We start from the raw sequence: 26,409 nt of genomic DNA, 5'->3' as shown, positions 1-26,409 counted from the left end.
GGACCTGTTGCTACCAGCAAAAGCAATGCATCCCTGGGGAGTGAGGCAGCTGCTGTTGTGGGGGGTCCTTCTGTCCACACTGGAAAGTCTAGAGCAGTGGTACTCAACCTATTTGGCCAGATGGGAGCCAGATGAGTGTCATGGGGCTGGATCTCCTGCACAGGATCAGGCTGTGGGCCTGATCTAGTGCACAGGCCTGGAAATTGGCAGTGGGGGAATGATGGCAGCCAGAGCTGCGAGCACATTTCTCACCATGAAATGTCCGGACTGTAGGGAAGCCCGTGGGCTAGATGACATCACTGTCATTTACAGGCCATAGGTGGAGCACCACTGATTTGGAAGGAGGATGCTGCTGCAAGAGGATGGGCTGGGTCATGTCTTGCTCCAGTCCTGGGTCCCTGTACTGTTGTGTGAATGAACCTGAACCCTGACACACAGCACCCCATGACGTTCTAGCTGTGGTTCCTTTAGCTCTGCTGACATGTCTCTATCCTGGTTTGCATCTCCCCGCTGGAGAGTTCAGGTCTGGTCCCTCAGGCAAGAGGTCTAGGATTCTCTTTCATTTTTGATTTTTCTTTCTTGCTTCATTTTCATTGCAGCGTGAGAACATGTTGAGGGGCCAGAAAGAGGAGGAGGAGAGGTTGCTTCAAGCCATTCCTCTGTTCTGCTTCCCTGATGGCAAAAACTGGGCTCCGTTCACAGAATACACTAGGTAACTTCCTATGTGAATTGGGCAAAGGGACTAGTATGATACCTGTGCTGGAGGCAGGTGTGTGGGGCCTTGGCCTGACTGGGGAGGTGGGGGCAGAGAACAGGAGAGGGGAAGAGAGCCGTGGTACCCATGCTGACTGCCCTAGAGGTAACAGGAGCCACATCAGCTGTGCTGTAGGGACAGCCATCCTGCCTGACTTGAGCAGCAGCCTAGCACTTGGGGACAGATTTCTCATTGTTACCTTGTTTTTAAATTTTGCCTGGCAGCAGGTTAATGCCTTGTAATCCCCTCTCTATTTTCTTCTCCTGGCTTAGGTACTGTCCTAATACTGATCTGTTTATTTTTTGTTTTACTGTTCATGATGATCACATAGAGTAGTTGTACTTAAGAGCCCCAGCTCTAGACCAGGGCCTTACTGTGGTAGGCACTGTGTAAATGCAGGGCATGGAGATATGTCTATCCCAAGAGCTTTATTTATCCCCTAGGAGTATGCATTTGAGACTGTGGCTCTTGGTGCCACTCTTATTTCTCCTCAAAGGACAGCCTCCTGTGTTTGCTTCCATCAGCCTTCTAACTCTAACAAAAATCTCCAGAATAGTACATGCAAAATAAGTTACTATGTTAATTACCTAAACTTCCTAATTACCCTAAGTTTCATACTTTCATAGTTGGTAGGGTCAGAAGGGACCTGAGCAGATCATCAAGTCCAACCCCCTGCCATGGCAGGAAAAAGTACTGGGGTCAAACGACCCCAGCAAGGTGTTCGTCTAACCTCCTCTTAAAGACCCCCAGGGTAGGAGCCAGCACCACTTCTCTTGGAAGTTGGTTCCAGATCCTAGCCGCCCTGACTGAAGTAGCGCCTTCTAATGTCTAGTCTGAATCTTCTCTCTGCCAGCTTGTGGCTGTTATTCCTTGTCACTCCCGGTAGTGCTTGGGGGAACAGGGACTCCCCCAGTGCCTGCTGGTCCCCTCTGACTAGTTTGTAAATGGCCACTAGATCCCCTCTCAGCCTTCTCTTTTGGAGGCTGAACAGGTTCAGGTCCCTTAGCCTCTCATTGTAGGGCCTGCCCTGCTGCCCCCTGATCATGTGAGTGGCCCTCCTCTGGACCCTCTCCATGCTGTCCACATCCCTCCTGAAGTGCGGTGCCCAGAACTGGATGCAGTACTCCAACTGCGGCCTGACCAGTGTCGCATAGAGGAGGAGGATCACCTCCTTGGACCTGCTTGAGATGCATCTGTGGATGCATGACAAGGTGCAGTTAGTCTTCCTGACCACGTCCCCACACTGTCGGCCTGTTGGCTACAAATGTCCAACTCAGGATCCTTAAAATTCTAGTTTATTAGGTGAATTGAAGCACTGTAATGACGTTAAATTATAAACCTTGGGGCTGGTCCCCGCACGCATGCACGCACGCACATACACACACACAGTAGCAGGCTACAGAGTCAGGTATACCTATCCTACAAGCGCTGGAGTCTGCTGTCAATGGCCAGTCGAGGCTTCTTTCAGCGTGGTGTTATCCTCCAGAAGGGGGTCGCCGTCTGGTCCTTCTGGCTGGACAGGTCTGGTCAAGTTGGAGATCAAGAGGGTGCCACTGAGGGTCACTTTTCACTGCTTTTTATCTGTCCCTGGCAGACTTTGGTGACTCCCCAGTTTTCAGGTTTGCCCAATCCAGGGGTCGTTGACCCTCGTGGGACTTCCCCCTGCGTGGGTATTGGATGGCATCTGTCAGCCCCGGGGCTGTCCGCATGTACGTGCAGGTTTGGGAGTCCGTTGATTAATTTTGAATAGGGCTCTGAGAGCAGTTGATCTGGAGATACTCAGCCCAAAAGTTGGTCCCCGGCGTTGATTAACTCAGACCAGGGCTTCTAGCCCTTGAACAGTGAGGTTTAGAGATTTCCCGGTGGTTACATTGTCTTCTATTGAATTCTTCCCTTGGCAGATCTGTAGCTTCCAGGTGTTAATTGCTGCATGCTACCATGTTACACATTCAATGACTGACTCACTGGCTTCTTTCAGTGGCCAGCCCGATACAGAGAAGGACAGTTTGATTCCTGCCCTTGTTAACATTGTTACAATGTATAACTTACTTATGAAACTAAAGGTGAGGAGTATAAAATATAAGCTACAAATGCCATGGCACACAAATAGATAAAAATACCAAAATACAAGGGGAGATACAAAATGCACACATACAAATTTTAAAACACAGTTCCTTATCTTAAAGTGAAAGAAAGAGGAAGGAAGAAAAGGTAGAAGAGGAAAAACATATTTAAAGAGGGGAGAGCAAATGCAGGCAAGAGGAAAAGGGGGCTTTCTGCTACAGGCCCATGTTCATTTTGGCATCAGTAATGACTCCCAAGATCCTTTTCTGCCTCTGCACTGACGAGAAGGGAGTTCCCCAGCCTGTAGGTGTGCTGCTGGTTCTTCCTCCCCAGGTGCAGCACCTTGCACTTGTCAGTGTTGAAACCCATCCTGTTGTCATCCGCCCACCCCTGTAACCTGTCTGGTCTGATTGCAGCCTATTCCTCCCTTCTAGCATGCTCACATCCCCCCACATCTTAGTGTGGTCTGTAAACTTGAACAGGGTGATTTTTACCCCCTTGTCCAAGTCGCTGATGAAAATATTGAACAGTGCGGGTCTGAGAACTGAGCCCTGGGGGACACCACTGCCCACATCCCTCCAAGTTGAATAAGACCCATCCACCACCACTCTCTGGGTGTGGCCCTCCAGCCAGTTAGCGACCTATTTGACTGTGTAGGTGTCGATGCCACCGTCCCCTAGTTTTTTAATGAGAATGGGGTGAGAGACAGTGTCAAAGTAGGTCCCAGTGGGGGGGTGACCCAGTCCCTGCTCAGGGAAATGGAGGCAAAGAAATTGTTAAAGTTGATCTAGCTGGCTAATTTATATAGGGTGCTCAAAGAGTAAGGCATTTCCCCAGCTGTATTTTACTGAAAGGGTTTTTTTTTTTTTTCCAAAGCTCTTTGTGGCCAGGTCTCTTTTTCAATGCAGCACTGTGGGACTTCTGGGCATTGCTATGAGGTGAACAGGAAATTCTGCTAAGAAAAGGTTGATTTGTTAATACTTTGTCCAAGGCAGGTTGTTGTAAAGGAGCTCTGTCTCGGCTGTTTAGGGATATTATTAATTTCAGCTCCTCTGCTAATTCCTGCTCAGTGGATGTAGTTGGTAGTTAGGGGAATGGTCCATCTGTTGGGAGGATGGGTCAGTGGAAGGGTAGGAAGCTAGGCTGTGGAGAGGATGGTGTTCTCCTGGGACCTTCAGGCAGTAGCTCTTATCCTTAAATCCCCCACTTCCTTTGCTCAGGGCCTGCTGCTCTCTCTGCTTGATACTTAGCAGAGCAATAACTTCAAATATCTTCTTTTCTTTCAGTGAAACTTTTTCTTTTGTCCTGACCAACGTTGATGGCAGCAGAAAGATCGGCTACTGCAGGCGTTTGCTGGTGAATATCCCGTTTTTTAATAATCCCTTTCCCTGCTAGCTCAGAGCTACTCTGCAGTATCTGCTTGCAGGAGAAGGACCTCAGCACCATCCCCATGTACTGTGCCATCAACACAAGCCAAGCAGCTTTGGGCTTGCCTTAGGGAGCCAGCTGCAGAGAGACTAATTAGGGAGTGCACTGTGGTTGTCTCTTGCAGACAGCGCTTCTTCAGAGTCTTGTTTTATCAGTAAGCATCAGCTTATGTCTAGGTGATGTATGCGTGGGTATTAGTGGAGAGAAAAGGAGAGGGGAGAAAAGTGCAAAAAAGCAAAAGGAAGAAGAGAGCTTGCATTTTGGTGCTACTACTGTTATCCACCAAGAACGAACTGAAACATCGGTGGAGTAAATTATTCTTGGAGCATCTTTATAGAGAGTGGGCTAGACTGGAACAGCTACATTCGAGGGTATTGATGGCTGAGAGGCCGAAGGATAGACTGATTTTTACTTGACTGCTGAGTTGTATCCCATCTGCTTAAGAAGTAGAAGATTCTTACCAGTGAACTATGTCCAAGATACCATGTACTCAGGTGCAGGGCCCCCTCAAGTCTGTGGCAAGATCATGAGATTTTGCAGCCCTTGGTTGTAACTGGATGGCAGGAGATAAGCTAGATTTATTAGGAGGGTTTAAAATATGAACACAAATAACAGTACAGTGCTCAGTGAGTTATTTTGATATTCAAGGGAGCTTTGATGCATGTATACTGTATGCTGGCTTCATGCCACCATTTTTCAATAGGATACAGATTTATGTAGTGACAGTGCCTAGCTGTAATGCAGAAGGTGCTGTGGAGGTGGAGGGGCGCTTGGGGATTGCAGAGTATCAAGCAAATTAAGCAAGAAGTATTTGCTAAAATGATCAGCAGTGACGTGTTCAATAATTCAGTCATCTACACAGTCATCTTTTAAGGCATCCCCATATTTTTGTAGCAGTGTAACTATTCCTGTTAGGAGTGTAATATTTTTACTGAAGTGAACTAGTTGTACTGTATGTGTACAAACCCTTAGTATGGAAACAGCTCTGGTGTAAAAACACCTTATGCTGGCATAGTCTATACCAGTACACTTCCTGTGACAAGCACCAGTGATTAGAGCAGCTGTTCCTTCCCCGCAGCACTGCAACTACGCTACCAGTACATAAATTACCTAACCTCCTTGCCAGTCCTCAGGGGATGTCTGTTCTGCTCTCAACCCTGCCCCATCTATGTATTCCCACTCCACAACTGCCCAACCTGCAATGTAAGGTAATGAAGCCCTGTTGTCACACTCAAGCATGCCAGAGACCCAGGTCTCAGGAGCAGCAGTGAAGGACCTGAAAGAATCTCTTGCATTTTTTGCTAAGATTTTAGAGAACAGTCCTGGAGCTGAGGACCTGTGGACTGTACAAGCTCCTGTGTCTATCCTTAGCAAGACTCGTGTTCCCTGCTGTTCATTTTACTCAAGGCCTGACATTCTGTAGCAAAATATGAGGTTAACTCTGCAACAGGAATTGTTGCAATTATTTTGCACCGTGGTAATAGCACAGCGCTGCTCACGGGCTCTGGAATCTGTCTGGTTCAATTCTGTCAAACTGCAAATGTCTCTGGGACGGTAACATTGAACTGTTGGTTTACATTGTGGCTGGGGAGATGACTCAGTCCCAGCTGCTTTCTGAAAGCACTGACCCCCAGTTTGTCACTCTGAAGCCCCTTTGTGCACTGAACTAAAACAAGCTTGTGCTACTTGGCTCATCTCTAGTGGATTCCTTGCACAAATCCAGTCTTTACCAAATGACGCATGACTGGCCTTGTAGTTTGTACTGTACATGGGCTTTTTTGCTAGTGCTGACTTCTACCTTGGGGGAAGGCTGAATCCCTCCTGGCCTATATGACCAGCTGCCTGCACGCAGTGCTGGAGGCTGCAGGAAGTGAGGCAGGGTGCAAGGAGAATGACAGCTCTCCTGTAGCATCTGCAGTGTGCTGTCCCAGCCTGGATATCATCTGCCTATGCTTCTGCTCTGCTTTAGGCCTCCAATCCCCCATGGGTCCTTGACCCCATCTCTCAAACCTGCCTGGGTGTTCCTCACATGCCTTCCTGATGCTCTGCTTCCCTTCCATGTCCCCTGCCCCTACTCCCCACATCCCCATGGGAGTGTAATTAGGGGACATTTCAGTGCAATCTACTGCCCATGGGCAGAGGTTGGCAACCTTTATGGAGTGGCCACTAAATACCACCAGTGATGAATTTGTCAGCAGGAGAAGCAGCAGCTGCTGTAGGAGGGCAAGAGAGAGAGAAGATAGGTTGGGTGGTAGCAAGCAGCACTGCAAAAAAACAGTTCAGGTGCAAATAAATGCATGGAGCAGGGCAGTAAAGGGGGATACACCAGGGCCAGCTGCTTCATAGCAGACCGAGTGGACCTGGAGGCATCTGTAAAGCGGTGCTGGTGCCTCTGTCACCTGTCTGTACTATTGGGCCTCTCCCTCTTGTCACCACATTGTTGCTGATGTCTGTAGCCTCTACAGGCTGGATACAGTTGCTTGGCTGGCTGGATCAGGCCTGTGGACTATAGGTTGCTGACCCTTACCCTGGGAGGTCTGCATAGTCTTCATTTAGAGCAGTGGTTCTCAACCTTTTTAGGCTCAAGGCACCCCTCCAAAAATGCCAGCACTTTTTCTGTGGTCAAAAAATGCATGAAAACAAAGAATAGAGTAATTCTTCTGTTGCAAAGAACTTGGAAAGACCACAGCAAGTCAGAATGTGTTAAACACTGACATTTGGTTTATTTCTGGGTTGATCTTGTGAATCATGTTTGCACACTTAACAGTGCTAACAGGATGTGGCACCCTTGAAAGAATTTTGTGGTACTCCAGGGTGTTGCTGCACTCTGGTTGAAAATCACTGACCTAGAGCACTGCAGGACAGGAGGGCTCTTATGGTCATCCCTCTTACCTTGCAGACCAGTATGTGTATAGGTGACCGGTGCTGGGAAGAAGTATCTGTGCACCGACTGGAGGAGAGCAGGGTTGGGCTCAGGCTCCTTAGCAGCTTGTCCTATGACCTTCCTTACTTCCATTTTATGGAGGCAGTTGTGGCTGCTGTTGGCAGTGCCCTGCCAACAGATCCATGGGGTGATGCGGTAGACATGGGGCTTTTTGTACTTCATACCTAACATTGTCAAGCTAACTCTTTTGTGCACCCATCTTTCTTTCAGCCTGTTGGCCGTGGAGCTCGTCTCCCCGAAGTTTTCTGCATCATCAGCTGTCTGGGCTGCTTTGGATTATTCTCCAAGGTATGAGCACCAAGTCCCATACACTTCCATATGCTGAATCATTTTGCCTGCCTGGCCCAGGCAGCTGCTGGTCTGTGGGTGTTGGTAAGAATCTCCCTGCTTTGGTGGAGGGGAGGATTTCTTCCTGCGGCAGTAGGTGGAGATGCCACAGGCACTGAAGGCCACCTCTGTTTAGAGAAGGAGATGGCACTGGAGTGGACAGGATTGAGGAGCAGTGAGCAGCTGGGGCTGTATGCTGTAATAAGTGAACAGGGCAGACCTCTCCTGGGGAAACTTCTGGCCTGTTTGGGTGCTCAGAACGTGGACCTAGGAGCATGAGTCTGGTACAGCCGCTGCTCCCCACAGGCAGGGTGACTGTCAATGCTTCATTGCCTTGCTGTGTCTGAAGAGTCGTTTCTTCCCTTAGATCCTGGATGAAGTGGAGAAGAGGCGTCAGATCTCTATGGCAGTCATCTATCCATTCATGCAGGGCCTCCGTGAATCCCCCTTCCCTGCACCTGGGAAAACCGTCACCATCAAAAGCTTCATCCCAGAGTCAGGGACAGAGGTTTGTGTTGGTTTACTACTGTGTGCTCAGTCAGGCCCAGCCATATGGCCAGCAGCTTCCTTCGCATTGGGCACTGCACTTAATATTGCTATGAAGAGGAGAAGTTGGAGCAGGTGTGGGTGGAGGTATGTGTGTGTGTGTGTGGGGGGGGGGAAACCCCTGCTTCATCAGAAACTGGAAACATGTTTGGGTGAGCGAGTTCAGCAACAAAAAAGTAGTTGGCGCAAAGTTTTTGCAAGAGCGATCTGCTGAGAGAGTTAAAAACCATTGACATGTAATTATTTCCATCAAGCTTCGCATTAACACCTCTCTGACATGCAGGGTGCATTCACACCTCTTGGAGCTTGTTTCACACTGCAGTCTCCTCTGTGCTCTGCTCCGCTCTGAGTGCTAGATGTTCTACATTAGAAAATTGCATCATTTTTAATTGAATCAATTCTAAAAGTGTCCAGCCAGCAAAACTGTAAAAAGATCTAATGTAGAGGGATAAAAATCAATTTACTCCTTACTAATGTCTGTGGTTAACTTAATTTAGTAAAGTTGTGCCTGTGTCAGTGTTGCATTTGCATAGCTAAATCCACTCTGCACAAGCTGTCTACCGGAGGTGAGCCCGGAGGGCCTTCTCTGCATTGCATAGCTGCATTGAAGTAACGTGGTTCTAAACTAAGGTTTGTACCACCATGGCTTACGCTGGTTTGGAACTGGTGGGAGCTGTGCTGGAGACTGAATGAGCTCCAAGGTCTGTATAGATGCTAAATGCACCTGTGTAGATGAGGCCTTGATTTTTTTACAGCCATGCAATCATACAGGAGTCTTTCCAGGTAATGGGGCATTGCATTGCTACCTTTACAGCCACATGGTTACATATATGTGGGGGAAAATTGACTCTCCGTGTAACTTAGCAGATCACTCTGTCTGCACACTCTAGCACCAGGCCATCCCTACCAACTTGTCATTGAGTCACAGGAGATTTCATCATCCAGGAAGAGAGCTGATATTGTGCAAAGCTGTTGCCTGTTGCTTAATGCTCTGGCTGCTTGCAGAACTACAGAGACTTGAGGGGCTCTGGGAGCATTACTGGAGGGGATGTGGGAGGCACATGCAGGCAGCTGGAGTGAAGTTGAGGGAGATTAGAGAATAGTGGGATGGTCTGAAAGCAACTACTTGGACTGGACTGTGTGACTGGCCTCCATTTAAAACAATTGCCAGGACTTGTACCAAACCCAGTGTTGTTTTAAACCCTCTGATTCTGTAGCTGTCTCCACTGTGAAGGGGCTGCTTAGTTCAATCAAAACCAAATTCTGCTCAAGGTACTAAATCTTGGGAATGTGCTGCTTTACTCAAACTACATTACAAGTAGAGTGCATGTGTAGAGAGACTCCATGTACGTGAAGTAAGAGAGAGGTGGATCATGTCCCTGTCCCATAACTGCTTATCTCTTTTGTGATGATGCATGCTGTGGCCTCTGGAAAATATGTTTAGAAGGCATCTTCATTGGATTTTATGAGCAGCTATGTGGTACAGGGCCAGCAGACAAAGGTAGATTGACTTCCAACCATCAGAAGTGAGAAAAATTCAATCTAAAACAGGCTGCAGAAATTGGACTGAGGTCTGTTATCCATCTGAACATTTTGCCTAGGAGCACAGTGAATTCTCCATCAGCTTTAGTTGTTAAATTGAGCCTGTGTACCTCTTCAGAAAGAAAGATTTGCTTTAGCTTACCTGTGGGTTACTAGAAAAACTGAATTAAGCTTCCTGATGTATTATTCAGGATATCCAATGTGATGGTCATCATAGTTCTTTCTGGCCTTAATATCAGTACAGTCCAACAGCTAATAAACACTTTGGGGACTGGGCATTTTTGTTAAGGATTTAACACCATCCCATTTAAAACAGGCCCACAGTACTCTAAAGCCTCAAAAACTTGTCTACACACAGGCTTTTAAGTGGAGGTGGCCTTGTGAGCTAAACTATTTATATCAGTGCAAGTCTGTATGTGAACAAGGTCAAAGAAATCCTCCAGCCAAACCAGGGCAGGCCAAACCTGACTCTCCAGATATTTAGGTGCATGCTCTTCTATCTTGCCCTCGTCCTTCCCTTTCCAAGTAGCTCTATACAGCTCCTGTCCTCAGTGCTGCCTTCAGATCCTTCCTGAAAGACTTGTTGTTATCAGAAACCCTTCTGTGGAGCATTGGTGTTGGGGATTATCTAGCTATACTATCTATGTTAATAAAGCAGCCATTCACTGAAACCTTCTTTTATTGGGAGCTTGTCCTGATTCTAAGCCATGTCATGGCTGCCTGGGGCACAAGAGGAAAACCAGGACTTGGCTGGGGACAAGGTGATCAATCACCTGCATAAATAGTTAGATTCCCAGTGTGGACAAAGTGATCCACCACATGATCTACCTCCTATTTAGCAGTTTGACCTATGGATGTAGCTGTTGTCTGTTCCAGATCTGCCACTGGTAGAGGCAGGTAGGTATAGACATCACCTTGCACTGGAAACTCTTTGGGGTGGACAGTTTCTGTGAAACGTCTGGCCAATGGTGGGTGCTAATAAAAGCCATGCTAATTACTGTTAATCTTCCTAGCATGCTTTTCATCTAGTATCACCTTGCCTTTTTGCTGCTTCCTTTTTTCAGCCTGTAGTAGCAGGCAAGGGCCAGCCCAGTGCTTTAATGTCATTCATTTGTGACTCATTAGATCACAAAATGTTCAATCTCTAACCCAACAGCTCATTGAACTGACACGGCCCCTGGACTCCCGGCTGGAACATGTGGAATTTCAGGCTCTTTTGCAGCGTCTCACTCCAGGGATCATCATACAGATCTTTGCCTCTGCAGTTCTAGAGCGTCGCATCATCTTTTTGGCAGAGGAACTCAGGTAGGGCCCTTGCATTTGTCCTGGGAATTCAGTTGTTCAACTCTCAGGTGCTAGGCACATGTGACTCCCCCAGCTTTGCAGTACAGCCTGTGTATGCTCTAAACCTTACTGTTTGTTCCCGATGTGTCAGAAGCACAGGATCAGACTGACTGCCATATTGGGATCAGGAAGGAATTTTATTCCATAATCCGATTGACATGGACTGTGAGCGCTTCTGCCTTCCTGTGGAGCATGCTCCTTTTACTTGGATCTCTCAAGCAGATTTTGACACATTGCTGTCCTTGCACTGGCACTTGCCTCATTGCATTGGCATCACTGGGGGCAAGTTAAGGTGTTGTTAATGTTTTCTGGGCATTGCGCTTGGTAGTTTGTGCAGTTTGCTTGAAATGGGCTACACCAGTGATTCTCTGCCATGTTTCCATGGCACCATGGGATGCCAAGAGACCCTTTTAAGGGTACCATGCAATATTAGCACTGTTAGGTGTGCAAAAGCCTACACATTATTTACAAGAGAAACCCAGGAGTTTCAAATAGGAGTCCATATTGTCAAAAATACTTTGCTCTGCTGTGGTCTTTCTTAGTTTTCTGCAGTAGAAGAGTTGCTCTATTATTTTTCCATAATCAAGAAGTGAATGAAAGCTAAGAGCTAGTATTTTCTGCAGGGGGCCTTGAGGCTAGCAAGGGAAGCCTTGAATCGAAGAACCTTGAGAACCACTGGGATAGGTGGATACTTGCATAGGGTGGTTTGGATGGGGTTTGGACTAGATGACTTGATTAGGGTGGTTTGGATGGGGTTTGGACTAGTCCAGCAGGGGTTTGGACTAGATGACCTCCAGAGGTCCCTTCCAGCCCTTCTTTTCCATGGTTCTATATATTCATGCTAGAAAGTTGGAGAAAGTGAATGAGCTACCTCTGCTCCGGGTCGCTCATTCACATTCTGCGTGTGGCTAGGAACACCTAAAAGCCCCAAGTGGTGGCTAATTTTCTGTGCCTTCCTACGAGCACAAGATAAATCCAACCATAAATACAGAGGAGGAGAGAAGCAAGGAACCTCTCACCCTGGGACAACAAAGAGCATGTGCACATGATAGGTAGCCGGCCTGAAAGAGTACACCAGGGACACAGGCTGCTCACAGAATAACCACACCCTGGAATCTGACCCCCAGGCTTAGTTCCTGGTGGAGACCTACGGGTTAATTCTCTGTGCGCTGAACAGCCTGACGCAGTAGCAGAGCTCTGCTCTCACAGTGGCAGGGAAGTATAAACAGGCTCCTCCATTAGTTATACAGCCTGCAGATTCCCATCTGTCCTCTGTCTTGGATTCCTTCCGTCAGACTCTTCGGCAGACTTGTGGCTGCCAGACTTTCACCCTACAGAATGAGAGATGAGAATTGATGCCATGGCAGGATCCTCTCTGTCCAGCTGGCAAACAGTGACTCCTCTTAGTGATGATGACTAAGGCTTTAGCAGGACACAGCCCATCCCTCTGAAGCCTTGCAATGGAAAATAAGGAGTTGAGGGGAATTCCATATTCCTTTCTACCCTGATATTGTCCACCCTTTTTGGCTTTAGTTGCAATCACCAGCTGACACAAATCAGAAGCTTTTTCAAGATTGCACTCTAGCACTGGGTGGCCTAGTGGGCAAAGCACTGAAACAGGACTCAGGAATGTGTAAAGCATCTACATGCGCACTTTAATGCGCATTAGCCTAATTCATTGTGCATTCAAATGTCACAAAAAAAACATTCTCTTTAGCTAATGCATATTAAAAATAGGCTAATGTACATTTTTCTAGTATGTCACAATGGGAGTACTAGATTTAATGCACATTACCTAAAGCGCTTTAATTAACTTGTAGATGTGGCCACTGATAAACCTTGAGATTTCAAATAGGAATCCCTGCTTCCTTCTTGGGCCAGTCACCTTCCCACTCCACTTTCCCTGTCTCTAACATTGGGAAGCTGGTACTGACCTCCTGTAGGATGTGTTTTGAGATCTGCTGATGGAAAGCTCTGCAGGTTATTGTTGATGTGTAACCTTAGCAGTGATTTTGAATTTGTGTAAATGGCTCAGCATATCTGACTATCCCAAGTTTCCTGCATCTAGGAAGTTAGTTTGCTTTTACACTGCTGAGGTCACTGCTCAGGTTTCATATTAGAATGAGAGTTATGGCTCTCCCAACTGTGCTGTAACTGGGAGGTTGGGAAAGAGAAATAGGAGGTTTCCCACTCCCATGCGGAGTGAGGCAGATTGGTTGTTCAGCATTTTTTCATGGTGTGTGTGTTAAGGGGAGGAGGTGCCTGAAACAGAATCATTGTTTTCTAATGGGACAAATTTTTGCTACCAAAAAAGTCAACTTAGAGATGCAAAGTGTTGGTGCCCTGCCATTGTGAGCACCGGTTGTGTCTCACTGCTGACAGCCATGCTTTCAACCCCCCGGGATCATGAGATGGACTAAAACCATGACTTTTTTTAAGACAAAGTTTCTAGTCCCTTTTCTCTCCCCTCTAGTGTTTGAGTCTTTAATGGGGCATTTTTCCATCTTTTCTCCATATCTATAACTGCTAAAAACTTAGCTTTTTCAAAAATAAAAGCTGAGGTTTGATCATCATCGCTAATTCCAGGAACCTGGGATTTTAATAAACACCTAATATCGAGCAAGTCATGATAAAATGTCAACAGCTGGCAGTGCTGCCAGGAGTTGAGGGGCAGAGAGAGCTCATAAGACTAGGCCACTTGAACTGGGGGCATACTTTTCAAAAGTGCCAAAGTGACTGAGGATCCTCTGTGTCTTTGAGAACCCCTGGGACTTGGGTTCCTACGGGACTAAGTCATTTTTAAAGCTGTAGAGCTGACCTGCTGGTATGCTGACCTGTGGCTCTGGAATCCCCGAAGGTGCCACATCTGTGTTGTAATTGGATCCTTTGTTTGCTCTGCAGTGTCTTATCCCAGTGCATCCATGCCGTGGCGGCCCTACTTTACCCCTTCACCTGGGCACACACCTACATCCCTGTGGTTCCTGAATGCTTGATCGACACTGTGTGTTGCCCCACTCCCTTCATGGTTGGAGTCCAGATACGCCACCTGCAGCAGGTTCAGGATCAGCCTATGGAGGAGGTACCGCTCTGTGCAGCATCAAGGGTTGGCTGTGCTGGCAACTGGCTTTGAAGATAACTGTTTCCCCATTCATGCCTCATAACTGTTCCAGGCCCCTGAGTGAAAGACTGAGATTGTACCAGCTTTCCAGTGTCTGGGGAAAAAGAACAGGGCTACTCATTGCTGCAGAAGGGAACAGCAATGGGTCAAGTTATTACCTAGGGCAGGGGTTGGCAATCCTATAGATTCATAGATGTTTGGGTCAGAAGGGACCTTAGCAGATCACTGAGTCCGACTCCCTGCCCTGGGCAGGAAAAAGCATTGGGGTCAGATGACCCCAGACAGGTGCATGTCTAGCCTCCTCTTGAAGACCCCTAAGGCAGGGGAGAGCACCACCTCCCTTGGAAACCCATTCCAGATTCTGGCAACCCTTCCTGTAAAGAAGTTCTTCCTGATGTCTAACCTAAATCTGCTCTCCATCAATATTTTGGAGCTGCAGGTCACTGCTTCTGACCCAGGCAGTACTGCAAGCTGCTGATTTCCCTCCTCCCCCCCCCCCCCATTTCCTCCCCTGTCACTATGGGCCCCCACTCCACTGTGTAATGACTTCCTCTGCAGTGCCCAAGCCCCCTTGCTGTCACCTTACCATGTGTTACTGACCCCTGGCCCCAGAGAGGGGCAAAATCAGTATTCATAGTAAGCAGTGCGGGGCAAGAGAGGGCATAGAGGGGGCTTACAGAGGGAGAGGGGGATCTATAGCAGGGCCACTGATTCCTCATGGCACCACAGGCTTGGTCCAGCTGGCAGGCTGTAGGTTGCCAACCCCTGTCCTAAGGTGACCCCCAACCTGCTATGTAAGGCTAATGGGGTGCTGATATCACTCCTTGTAGATGGGCAGGGACCCTATCCTCTTCTGTGGAGCAAAGGGGCATCCCTTCCCCTTCACCCTGTATTCTGAAAGCCTGAATCTCCCTCCTCTCGCAGCCTGTGGGGCTTGGTAGCTGTGCTGGGAGCGCTTTTGAAAAGCTATCGTACATGACATCAGGATCCCAAGCCCTTACAGCCTCTTCTCCCCTCTGTGGGGATGGGGGTTGGGGGTGGTTTCTGGGGCAGTCAGTGGGATTGGGGTGGAAACTCCTGAACTCCTGTCACACAAGCCTCCCAAGAGCCATCAGATGGGGGCATCTTCCCTCTGGGCTGGATGTGCTCCTGTAGTGCAGGCTCTTCTGTCTCTCTTCAGCAGGCAGGTAGTTTGGAAGGCTGGGAAGGTAATGGTGGCCAGATCCAAAGAAAACCTCCATCTTTGGCCTCAGTGCGTAAGAATTTTGCATCTTGCTCTAGCAAGGTGATTCAAGGAAGCAGGTCTAAGTAGGGTTATTTGAAGAACAATTCACAAATACTTGCATAGTGAGGGGGGAACCAATAGAAACACTGAGCTCCAGGACATGTCTGGACCCCTGCCTAAATCTCTGGTGTGATTTAGATATGTTAGATGCCTTCAAAAGTACTTGAGCCAAAGACCAGCATCTTCTTGTGAGGGTCAAGTGTAACAGGGCAGTGGCAGTGGCCATGGTGCCCTCCTGTATATAGCTTTGGTTAGACCACTCGCCCTGGAAGACCTGGGGCTGGTTCTGGTTTCTGCTCCCAGGACTACTCATACACATTGCAGTAGACCGTTGTTGAACAAAAAGCAAGATCTGTCTCGACCAGGAACTGGAACCTTGTTGCACGGGGGTGGGATGGAGAGTGCCCTCTTTACCCAGTGGCTGCCGCACTGGTTAGGGCGCTGTCTTGGGAGGTGGGAGTTTGAAGCCCCACAGGTAAAGGAGAGCCTAGAACGCAGCTCAGCCACTTCTCAGGGGAGCATCCTCGCCTCTAGTCTGTTGTACAGAAGTGGGGAGGTGCCATGGCCACATTTTGCTTTTTTTTGCTGTGTTTTTGAATAACTGTGACCATGGAGACTGCTCTTTGTGCTGGACTCAGTGCTGCTGGTATGTACCAGGCCTGCTCTCTACTGGATTGGATCTCCTGGGGAGTTAGATGCCTGGCTGCTATCCTAGTATGCACAAAACCCTGCATTTAGGCAGCTTGGGATTCTTGCAGTCAAATACACAGCTGCCAAATGAACATATATGTCCAAGGGGCTTGAGGCTGCTGGAATGGGAGTTTCTGATTCATTGTTAGGGGCCTTCATTCTGTGCAAGTCCCTTTTTAGGCACTGGGGCTGCCTTTCCAGATCTGCCTCTGCTGTTTATCAAGCACTTCCCCTTTGCCTTGCTCTTACTCAGCAGTCCTGGCTTGGAGGCGGGCCAAGCAACTTGGGGCACATAGGATTGATTTTTGAACGATGTCTGCTTCCAAGTGGCTTTGCTGTACTAACCCTGGATGCTCTCTGTCGCTTTTAGGTTCTGCTGGTCAACTTGGTTGAAGGAAAGATCTTGACCTCGGTAGGTGTTCCTCGTATCAGAAGCACCGCCCCTGCTGCCCAGCCCTGGGTGCCTGCAGCGTACCTGTTTTCCTCTCAGGCTGTTACATGGCTTTAAAAAAACTGTTCTTAAGGCCCTGTGGGCTCCCTAATACTGGCTGGTCAGGGTATAACACACAGCTCTGCCCCACCTGACAGTGATTATTTGCATTTTGCAAGCTTAAGGGAGGCCTCTTCCCTGAATTCTTACTGATCAACTGCCCAGGTGCAGGGGGGGCTGGACCTGATGATCTGTAAGGTCCCTTCCAGCCTCTACCAACTATGAAACGATGAAATGTAACGAGTTTTCTGTGTTAAGGACACACAGGGCACTGCCCTCCAGGGAGAGAACAATGGATGTGTATTGCAGATTGATTTCTCAGGTGTTGTTGCATTGGTAGGAATAGCAAAGGGGAGGTGGTATCAGAAAGAGAGGTACCAAATTCTCTGGGGAAGGTCTCTCTCCATCACCTTTTGGAATGAAAATGAATAGGTGATGGCATCTAATGATGATTAATAAATACCACAGACACAGCGGTGATCCTGGCCCTGGATCTGTGGTAGAGTGTATTTCAGAGGATTTGGTAAGAACATGGTTTTAATTCCCAGGATGGTTTAGTTTTGAAGATAAACTCAGCAAGTAAGACTCCTTTCTCTCTGGTGCTTCTGTTCCCACTGCTTGTAGAGACCAATGGTCCCAGGTTGCTCCACTTTGCAGTAGCGGGCTAACCTAACAACACTCTGTTTCAGGTTGGGGATGAAGAGGAGGTATTGCCTGCTAAGCTGCAGAGTGAGATGCTGACATCTTTGGGTAGACACAACAGCAACAACAACGTACAGAGTAAGCAGAGGAGTCTCGCGTCTTGAGCTTACATAGAGCGACTGTTGGGGCTCCGGGCAAAGCACTTTTCCCGGGGACCTGCAGTCTGCACTGCCTCCTAGCTGCAATTCTCTAAGGCTATGTGTACTTCAGTCCCAAGCACCCTTTAAGAGCAAGCTGCTGATTTGGAGAGCACAGCCAAGACCCTGGAACAACATGCCTAGACCCAAGCAGAGGCAACTCAGGCCTTACCCTTCCTAAGGGGGAGGATTAAGCTCCCTGCAGCTTGTGGTGTGTGGGTGGATTTTCTGCGGCCTCCGTTGCTACAGCTCCACTGAAGGTCATTGGAGGTAGAGCTGTGGCAGCTTGCACCAAGTGAGCATTTGCCTCAGATGCCATTACACTGATACTGTAAAAGACAGGTCTGAATTACCAAGGATCCCAACACACTTCCCTGTATGTCTGAGGTTCTTCCCCATCTGCTCACCCCATGAGCTTGCTGTTGCTCACCGTGATGCTCCCTGGAGGTGGATGCGTTCCCTTCAGGAGTGTTGTCTTTTTGCAGATGGTGAGATGCCTGCTGTGTTCCTTGCGTAATTGTCCGTATAGACAGTCTCATGGGTGTTGCGCCCTGGAGCCTTGACGGGAGAATTTGCATCATAGCAGTATCCAAAACTAGTTCTCCAGCTGAGGCCAAGGCAAACCTCCTGCTCCTGAGTTCCTCTCAACTATCCAGCCAAATTGCAGCTTCTTCCATCAGTCTGCTTTGTGGCCTACAGCTTGTTCAAAGCTCTGCACAGCTTCTGTCTCATTGCCTTTTCTTATCACAGCTTCTGCCCCATTGCCTTTTCTTATAACATTTTTAGTTGACTTTATAACTTTTTCCTTGTCCTTCCCCAAGCGCTTTAGCAGCAAAGGCAGAAGACCTCAGGTTTGAGTAGTCTTCTTCATCCTCTGTTGATCTTCATTTAGCTGCGCCATGTGAAGCGACCATTTTACAGACCTGCTTTTTGCTTTAGTTCAGTTTAATTTAGTTCTCTCCTACCCGTCATTTTAGATGTGAGTCTCAGTCACTCTGTTGCAGGACATAAAAGCCAGTTTCCCCTTTTGGTGTTGATTTTGCCAATGCCTCCATGGTTTCATCACTGCCCTTTCTGTGAAGGGGTGACTTCTGTTTCAGACAGCTTTACCTACTGTTTAAATTACTCGGGCAATTTTTACATCCTCAAGAGATGTGATACATGCAGATCCTTCAAATCCAGAACCAGCAAGGAAAGGAAGAGGTGGGGGAGGGAAAGGAAATCTTCTTCGACAAGGCCATGGGTCTGGCTTCCAAAAGTTCCAGTCTTCATGAATGACTGGTGATGATGGGTGAAACGGAAACAGTGCAGCCTTACTGTCCAATCCCAAGCTCAGCATCCAGGGCTGGGTGATGATATAATAAGATACCCCAGCAACTCATAAGTTAGTTTATTTTGCATGGTTTAAGGCTGGTATGTAAAACTTTTTTGGCTCCCGCAGGCTGAATCCACACCAGGTGGTTTCCTACGAGCCAGACTATCGGTGAGTGGTGGTGGCAACACTGATCCCCATGGCTCCCAGAGCTGCAGTTTTGGTGTGACTGCAGAGCCCAAGGAGTCAATGCCATTGGCACTTGTCCCCTGCCGCCCATCTTGGTCACCAGGGGTAACTTCTACCCTCTGCTGAAATCAGGGTGTGTAGGGGAAGGTGAGTGGCATTAACTGGAGTTGTGCTGAAAGAGCAGCTCCAGGAATTAACATTGCAGTTGCAGGGGCTCCAGCAGCAATGGTAGCAAGCGCTGTGGGCCATAGCTGGCTTGCAGAGGTGGATGGTTCTGCCCACAAGAAGCCCCAGGGGACCAGATCTGGCCCATGGGCTATTTTTGATAGATCTGTGAGGGGTCAGGGGTCATTTTTTTGCAAAAATAAGTATATAATAGAACTAAAGCAACTGAGAAGAGACTACATGTGGAATTTATATTGAGTCACTTCAGAGTAATACTCCACTGTCAAAGTCACCCAGCAGTTCTTGTAGCTCTCTTGCTCTGAACAAATTCAGAGACAAATATTTTGCTTCATAATTTTTACCATCAGAAGGGATTGCAAAGACAAGGAGAGAAATAATCCATTACTAGAGAGGGCAGCCAAAGGTCCAGAAGATGTAGGGGTTTTTTGTCTTTGTAAAGCAGAGGAGCCAGTGACCCTGAAAATTTGTGAAATATAGATCTAGGAAAACCTCCTGACACCTAGACATCCTTCTGCCACTACAGATTATGTCTGCTTCATTAGCACAGTTATCTGCCCAGAGCTGTCTGTGCAGGTCAGTGCCATATGCCAGTGGCTGTTACAGCTCTTTACTGATTTAATCTCTAAAAATCTGATTTTAGTGTCTGAAGGTGATGACAATTGCTTCTGACACAAGCATAGTTTGTGAATTAAATCAGTGTAAGATGAGATCATCCTTCCAGCCTCTCTGTCAGCTAGTGCATGCCTGGTTTGAAAGTTATAGGCACAGTTTCATTAGGTTGTCTGCAGTGTGATAAGGTCTGTGGACACAAGGTGTTACAAGAAAAGCAAAGCATGGCTGTTCCAGGTACCTGTCCATTGCACATAGACCTGCTGCTACTATCATGACTGAGCATTTAAATACCAGGCTGGGTCTGAGCAGCAGTTCAGTTCAACTACTTATTCAACTACAATTCATGCTACTAAGCAAATGTGATCTCCAGGGCTTTCTCCCATTTTTCTTCTGCACTTGGGAATGGGGACCCATACAAGCTGGCATCGGTCAGGTGTTTGTTACTGCTGCATTTAAACCAAAGAATGTGGATTGATTTCTCAAGGCAACTCCTTCCAATGTCAAACAGAGGGTGAGAGGGATGGTCTAGTAGGCTGTACACTGACTGAGGCTTGGGTTCAATTCCCTGATCTGCCACAGAATCAATTTGCCTTTGAACAAGTCATGTAGCCTCTATAAGTCTCTGTTTCCTATCTGAAAAACGGGGATAATAGCAGTGCCCTCTTTCCAGGGATAAGTACATTAAACATGGTAATATGCTGAGGTAATGGGCACCATGTAAAAACTTCACAGACAGCGCCTCCTGTTTCCCAGCCGTTCATATTTCTCTTTTCCTTCCAGCCTCTGAACAAGTGAACGCCCAGGTTTCAGAGTGTTTTGTGCACTTCTTTGTCCGAACCGTTGGCCACTATGCAGCGTACATCAAATGGAGCAAGAGCGGGCAGGGCACCCTGCAGGAGCGAGCGTTCTGCAAATCCATCACCTCCAAGTCCTGCCGCAAGTTTGTGAAAAAATTTGTGAAGACGCAGATGTTTTCCTTGTTTATCCAGGAAGCAGAAAGGAACAGAGCAACCCAAGAAGGTAGATTGTGCCATCTCCTCCCCTTGCCCTGCTCACAGCCAATGCCTGGAAATCTGGCAGCTGCAGTGCCAGCACTGGGGGTTAGTGGTGCCTGAAATAATGAAAGTGTTTTCAGAAGAGTTGGGTAATTATCACATTGGTGGATATGCAGAAATCGTCCTTTGGATTGCTTGGATTAGAGCAGAGAGGGTTCATTTACCTATCTGTTTGTGCAGGTGAGAAATAATTGGTTTTGTGTGGCTGCCTCTGAAAGCATAGCCAAGGAGAAAAGGATAAGATTGCTACGAGAGAGGAAGGTTTAGATAGGTGTTTGGACAAGGCTAAACCTCTCTCAGACATCACAGCTGTTATGCACCAACTGAAGTGGTCACCTGTGTTGGATGCAGGTTAACAGCTTGCAACCAGTCCCAGTTCCAGCAGGCCAGCTGGACGGTGAGTTTTGTTCTCCAGCCATCATGTGTCAACTGACGGGGTTTTAGTTTTGCATAATCTCAAGTCAGCTTCACGTCCCCATAATGTGGGGCAGTTTGTTTCAGCTCCGGTTTACCCCCAGTTGCACAGCAGCAGGTTTTGTTACTGCTTCATGTAAATGAAGATCAAATGCTGCCAATAGTGCACTTCCTGATGTAGGCTGAGAGGAGTTTGTGGTTTATATTCTCATTTGCTGGAAGCACTGGATTCTGTTCCTGCAGTGAAATAGGTCCCCCAGCCCCTTGGCTGAGAAATTAGTCTCTGCATCTCCATCTCCTTGGTATCTAAGTCCCACCATCATCGATATGGTAAAACTGCCTCCACTCCTTTATATTCCTTGCCCTGATCTCAGTCTACTCCAGTCCATCTTCGGGTTCTGTGCCTTGATCTCTGGTTGATTGTTTCATTTCTTTGGCTAACTTCTGCTTGCGTAGCACACAGCATGTTAAATACAACAGAAGCCAACCTATGACCTGAATTATTGGGAAACTGGAAAGTTGTACGACTGATCCAGCCTTTTCTTGTCCACAGGGTGCTACTTCCAGCAGAAAATAACTGAATATCAAGAACAAAAGAAACAAAGGAAAAATTCCTGAACTACTGCTCTTAAAGAGAGGAGCCCAACTGGGCTGGGCAGATTGCTGCCTATAGCTGTACTCTATTTGGACTGGGCAAATGGCTCTTTCAAAGGCAGAGAGGTTTGTGGACTTTGCTGGCTGTGAGCATCTCTACCCTCCTCCACCTATCTGTGAATAATGAGAAGCCGAGTCAGCACAGGAGCCCGATTCCTCCTCTGTCTCTTCTTTTTCAGGGCATGACTGCATTAGAAGGCTCTTTTCTATGTAGCTAACAAACAGGCCTGGGATTGCTCTTGCAGTCCAACTAACCTGCAACGTTTGAACAAGTAGCAACCCAGGTCCTGTAACAAGTGTCTATTGCTGTCTGTGCTGCAGAGAAGCATGGACTTTATGTGAAAACTGAATGAATTCGAGGTGAGACTGTGGTCTTGCTCTGAAATGACCAAGGATGTAGAATAATTATTGCAATAGAATGTATTGATAGAAAATATTTTAATTAAAACAATTTTTTTCAGCTGAGCAGTGTCCTGCAGCGTATGTATTTCAGAAGGCCTCCTGCTATTTCTGAAGTGGTTGTGCTTGTGTTTTTATAGACACATTTCTTTTTTCAGAACCTGAAAGAGCTACAAGTAGCTCACCTGGTTTTGGTGTAGTTTTGTTTCCGTCACCTTTGCTTGGGTGTTCAAAACAGTATCCTAAAGCAGACTGAGGGAGTAGAACAGGGATTTAAAATGGATAGGCTTTTTTGAACCATTTCCAGAGGCTGTGTGGGACGTGTTGCAGCAAAGGAAATGAGAAATTTTGCAGTTGGAGTTTGGAGGAAGTGTTATTCAGATCTAGCAGTGTCTATTGCTGAACAACTGTATGGGGGTTTTTTTGTGCTTGTTTTGGAAGATGAGTTTTAAAAGCCTTCGGAGTTAACATTGGTGCATCCCCTGAAAGGTGATGTTTGCAACAGATTTACAGGCAGGTGCTGGCCTTTTCTATGCCCTAGTAGTGCATTCTTCTAGAGTACATTGCCTGAATGTGAGATGGAGCGGGCAGTAACCACTACCTGTTGGCCCCAAATGGAGGGCATAACAGGATGTGGTCAGGTATTCCATCCTGTGAGAGCAGCGATGGTTGTACTGGAAGAGCGGGCTGCACCGTTTCAAAAAGTTGCTGAAAGCTTACACACTGTTGCATGAAGTCGTTGCTACATTTACACTCTAGAGATGTCCAACATATGTTCTTGAAACATTGCTGAAGCTACGATTTGTTATTACTAGAGTCCCATCACAGACCAGGACACCAATGCAAAAGAAAATGCCCATCCCTGCCCCCAAAAATGTAAAGGTAAGTGATTTGGCCTGTGAACACTGCTGAGGGTAAGAACATAAGGACTGGAAGGAAACTATTCCATTCTTAAGTCCATTCCCCTGTTATCATTGGCATTGTAATATTATTGAGTTTCATCTTAAAATCATTTGAGCTTTTTTGCACTTCCTACTCCCATAGGAAATTTGTGCCAGAAGCCAAATCCTCAGTAACTTTTCTCTGATTTCTAGTCTAAATGCCTTTATGTCCAGTTCCCATTCAGTTGGATGTAGAAGAAATTTATCTTGGATTTATGTGAGTTGTAAGTCCTAGATACAAACTACAGGTGAAGGAATACATTTTTGTTAGGGATGTATTTGGTAGCCGTGTTGGTCTGAGACAAAAAACATGCAAAACTCTAGAACTCTTGGCTCAGAGATGATACCTTTTATTAGACCAACTAAGAAATTGCAAAAAAATGTATCTTTTTCTTCAAGCTTTTGGGCACACATGCCTGTCCTCAGGCTCATGGAAAATTCAGGATGGTAAAAAGTCCCCATAGGTGGAAAATAAACTTCATTTTTGTACAGAGGATGCTGATTTGGGATTTAAACTTCATTGCTGAACAAGAAGAAAGATTTCTACACCTCCCTGCCTTCCCGCCATCTGATACCACCAGGGCAGGAATCCTCCCTTACCTGCACATCAAAGAGCAATTCACAAAGACACTCTCCTGGACCCAGAGGAACAGACTTCCACCTTCAGCTTCCTCTATGCAAAAATGAAGTTTATTTTCTACCGATGGGGACTTTCTACCATTTTCCCTGAGCCTGAGGAACGGCGTGTGTGCCCAAAAGCTTGCAGAAAAAGGTAATTTTTTGGTGACTTCTTAGTTGGTCTAATAAAGGTATCATCTCTGAACTAAGATTTCTAGAGTGTTGCATTACATTTTTGTTAGAACATTTTTGTTCAAAATCGGACCACAGAATTTTCCCCTTCAGGCAAACCCACAACAAAAAAGTGCCTTTTTCAAAAGGGCCATCACATGCCGTTTTCAGCCACGTCCATAAGCCGTCAAAAGCCATTCTTCACCTGTTGGGGAAAGCCATAAAGACAATGCAGAACAACCAGCAGACTTGATTACAGCGAGCACGAACATTTTGTTACCTGGTTTGCTGAATTGTTGACCGAGGAAAAATGTCTGAAACTAGCTTTCATTTCTTAAAGGACTTTCTCTTATCTTTTTTTTTTTTTTTTAATTCAAATGAGCATTTACTTATAAACCCACAAAGATGCCTGTTACAATGTCTGTAATAATATTGGCCTAGGACAGAGGAGTGGGACATGCATAGGAACACAGTGTAAGGCAAGTGTTGAATTTCTGTTTTAAATGAAAAGCAAGGTAACCTGTGGCACCACAGCCAAACATCATCTGCATACATTCAGAGTGGTGGGGGCCATGGAATTAGCTCAGTGTCTGTGTTTTACAGCTTGTCACTGCATTTTTTTAATACATTTACCCCCCCCTCCCATCTCAGTTTCCCTCTGTCACCCACACACAGGAAATTTTCTCATCATCTCTGTGGCTTCTGAGGGAAAGCTAGCTCAATGAGGTACAGGTTACATGTTGTTCTCAAGAGTTTTGTACTCGTTGTCTGGTGCTCCAGGAAGTTCAGTAGACTCTTGCTGTGACAGCCCCTCCAGTAGCTCGTTAATACAGAAACGGGGAAGTTTTTCGAGTTGAATGCGCAACTTGATGTCTCTTTGGACACATGAAATATAATGCCCATGCTCATCCCGGTCACTTTTGCATTTAATTGTATGGTCTTATGTCCATACATATATCTAAGATAACCTGCAGCATAAATAAGACTGTATCATACTGTATAAGTGCAAGGGGGTAGAGTTTATTTATTCCATTATTTATTACAGGCATTTATATATTACCATAGTAACTGGGTGTGCTTTACATGGCATAGATTACAGGAGAAACACTTCTAAAGAGCAAGGAGCAAACACTACCACCTGGGAAGAGTGAAGTGTTATCAGGACAGAGATGAAAACATCTTCCTAGTAGGTTAAATGAAAGGCTTGGGGTAAAATGCATCATCTTATAACATTCCCTGAGCATGAGCTGCCTTCAATTTAGATGCATTTCCAAAGTGAGTGCTTGGCCCTGCTCCTTCCCAGGCCTCACTCGGAACATTACTGCATTCTTCACATCACTTGTATCCCCTGGGATCAGACTGGTAACAGTAGTAGAGGAATAACTAGCTCTTAGCTCCCTTGCAGATTGGTGGGGACTTGATTTTCCTGCCTTGTGCTCTGTTGAGCCATTTGGCGGCATTCTGTATCTTGTCACACTAGTGTGAATGGCTACACAAGTTGCATAGAAACAAGGAATCAAGACTGTAGAAACATACAATTCCTCTGGTCCCATAGAAGTTCCCTTGGCTTGCAACAGGAGTTCTGTAGACCAGCATATTCCCAAGCCAAAAGGAATTTTAACACATCAGGACTGTAGCCAGTGAGCAGCTGACCATATGAATTAGCACATCTATGATTGATGAGGTCATTTTACAGGCTAATACAGCTGTGCCTGGCCTAAGTTTTGCTTTTTTTATTTTAGAAGTTAAAAGGCAGAATATGCTCCTGTTGCAATTAGCTTATGTGCTCACAAAAAGTTCAATTAATACTGATTACAACAGGTTCAATTCTGGGCCTGCCCTAGAACTCTGCATCAGCACATATACCCTTAGACTATCATATAACCAGTAACAAAACGATCATAAGGCAAAAGATGTAATGGCATTTTAGGAGAAATATTTGGCACCATGATTTTGCCTGTACAGCTTGATAGACTGTGTAGCTTCTAGTATCTCAGTGAGACCCAGTTAAAGTACAGAATTGAAAAATCCAGACTATTACTGACCCCATCAAAACAACTGGGAAATTATTAAGGGATAGATTAAAAAAGGATGTAATTTGAGGCAACTCAGTCTAAAACTGGTCCTGAAAGCCCTCTCATTCTGACGTTTAATGCTGGAGGTGCCTAAACTCCATTAAAAATGCTTTGATTTTTTTTGGTGGAGGGGGAATTTCCTAGGCATCTAGCTTCGTTTTTGCACCATAGTAAAACAGCCCCAGCCTTGGTAAGAGTGGGGAGCTTCATGCCTAACCCCAATCAGGATTCAGAACTAAAGCATTTCTTGCCCAGGTCCTTCAGAGGCTCCATCTACTAGGCATGCCCAGCATACCTGTAACATGCAGAGCCTCAGAATCCTAAAGTGAAACAGTGCACTTGATTTTTTTTATTAAAGCAAAGCAGCAGTGCACTGTGTATAATGCCTAGAGCTTAGCATGTTTTGCAACTG

General features: G+C 46.6%; 1 protein-coding gene across 2 annotated transcripts in view; it reads left to right on the top strand.

The window, feature by feature from the left end:
• DENND2D (DENN domain containing 2D) overlaps positions 1–22,258 on the top strand; it is a 40,082-nt gene extending 17,824 nt beyond the window's left edge. For both annotated transcript variants that reach the window (XM_019492551.2, XM_006266095.4), the window contains exons 3-12: positions 600–712; positions 4,105–4,174; positions 7,401–7,478; positions 7,885–8,025; positions 10,762–10,910; positions 13,851–14,028; positions 16,413–16,454; positions 17,222–17,312; positions 20,451–20,690; positions 21,693–22,258. In XM_019492551.2, the coding sequence (XP_019348096.1) occupies positions 600–712; positions 4,105–4,174; positions 7,401–7,478; positions 7,885–8,025; positions 10,762–10,910; positions 13,851–14,028; positions 16,413–16,454; positions 17,222–17,312; positions 20,451–20,690; positions 21,693–21,757 (1,167 nt within the window). In that variant the 3' untranslated portion in view covers positions 21,758–22,258. The remainder of the gene's footprint in view (positions 1–599; positions 713–4,104; positions 4,175–7,400; positions 7,479–7,884; positions 8,026–10,761; positions 10,911–13,850; positions 14,029–16,412; positions 16,455–17,221; positions 17,313–20,450; positions 20,691–21,692) is intronic.
• Positions 22,259–26,409: the final 4,151 nt, after the last annotated feature.

The sequence above is a fragment of the Alligator mississippiensis genome, chromosome 14, assembly GCF_030867095.1.
Source record: "Alligator mississippiensis isolate rAllMis1 chromosome 14, rAllMis1, whole genome shotgun sequence".
Taxonomy (NCBI): Eukaryota; Metazoa; Chordata; order Crocodylia; family Alligatoridae; genus Alligator; species Alligator mississippiensis.
Note: the sequence above shows the minus strand (reverse complement) of the source record. Positions and strands in the feature narration are given on the sequence as shown.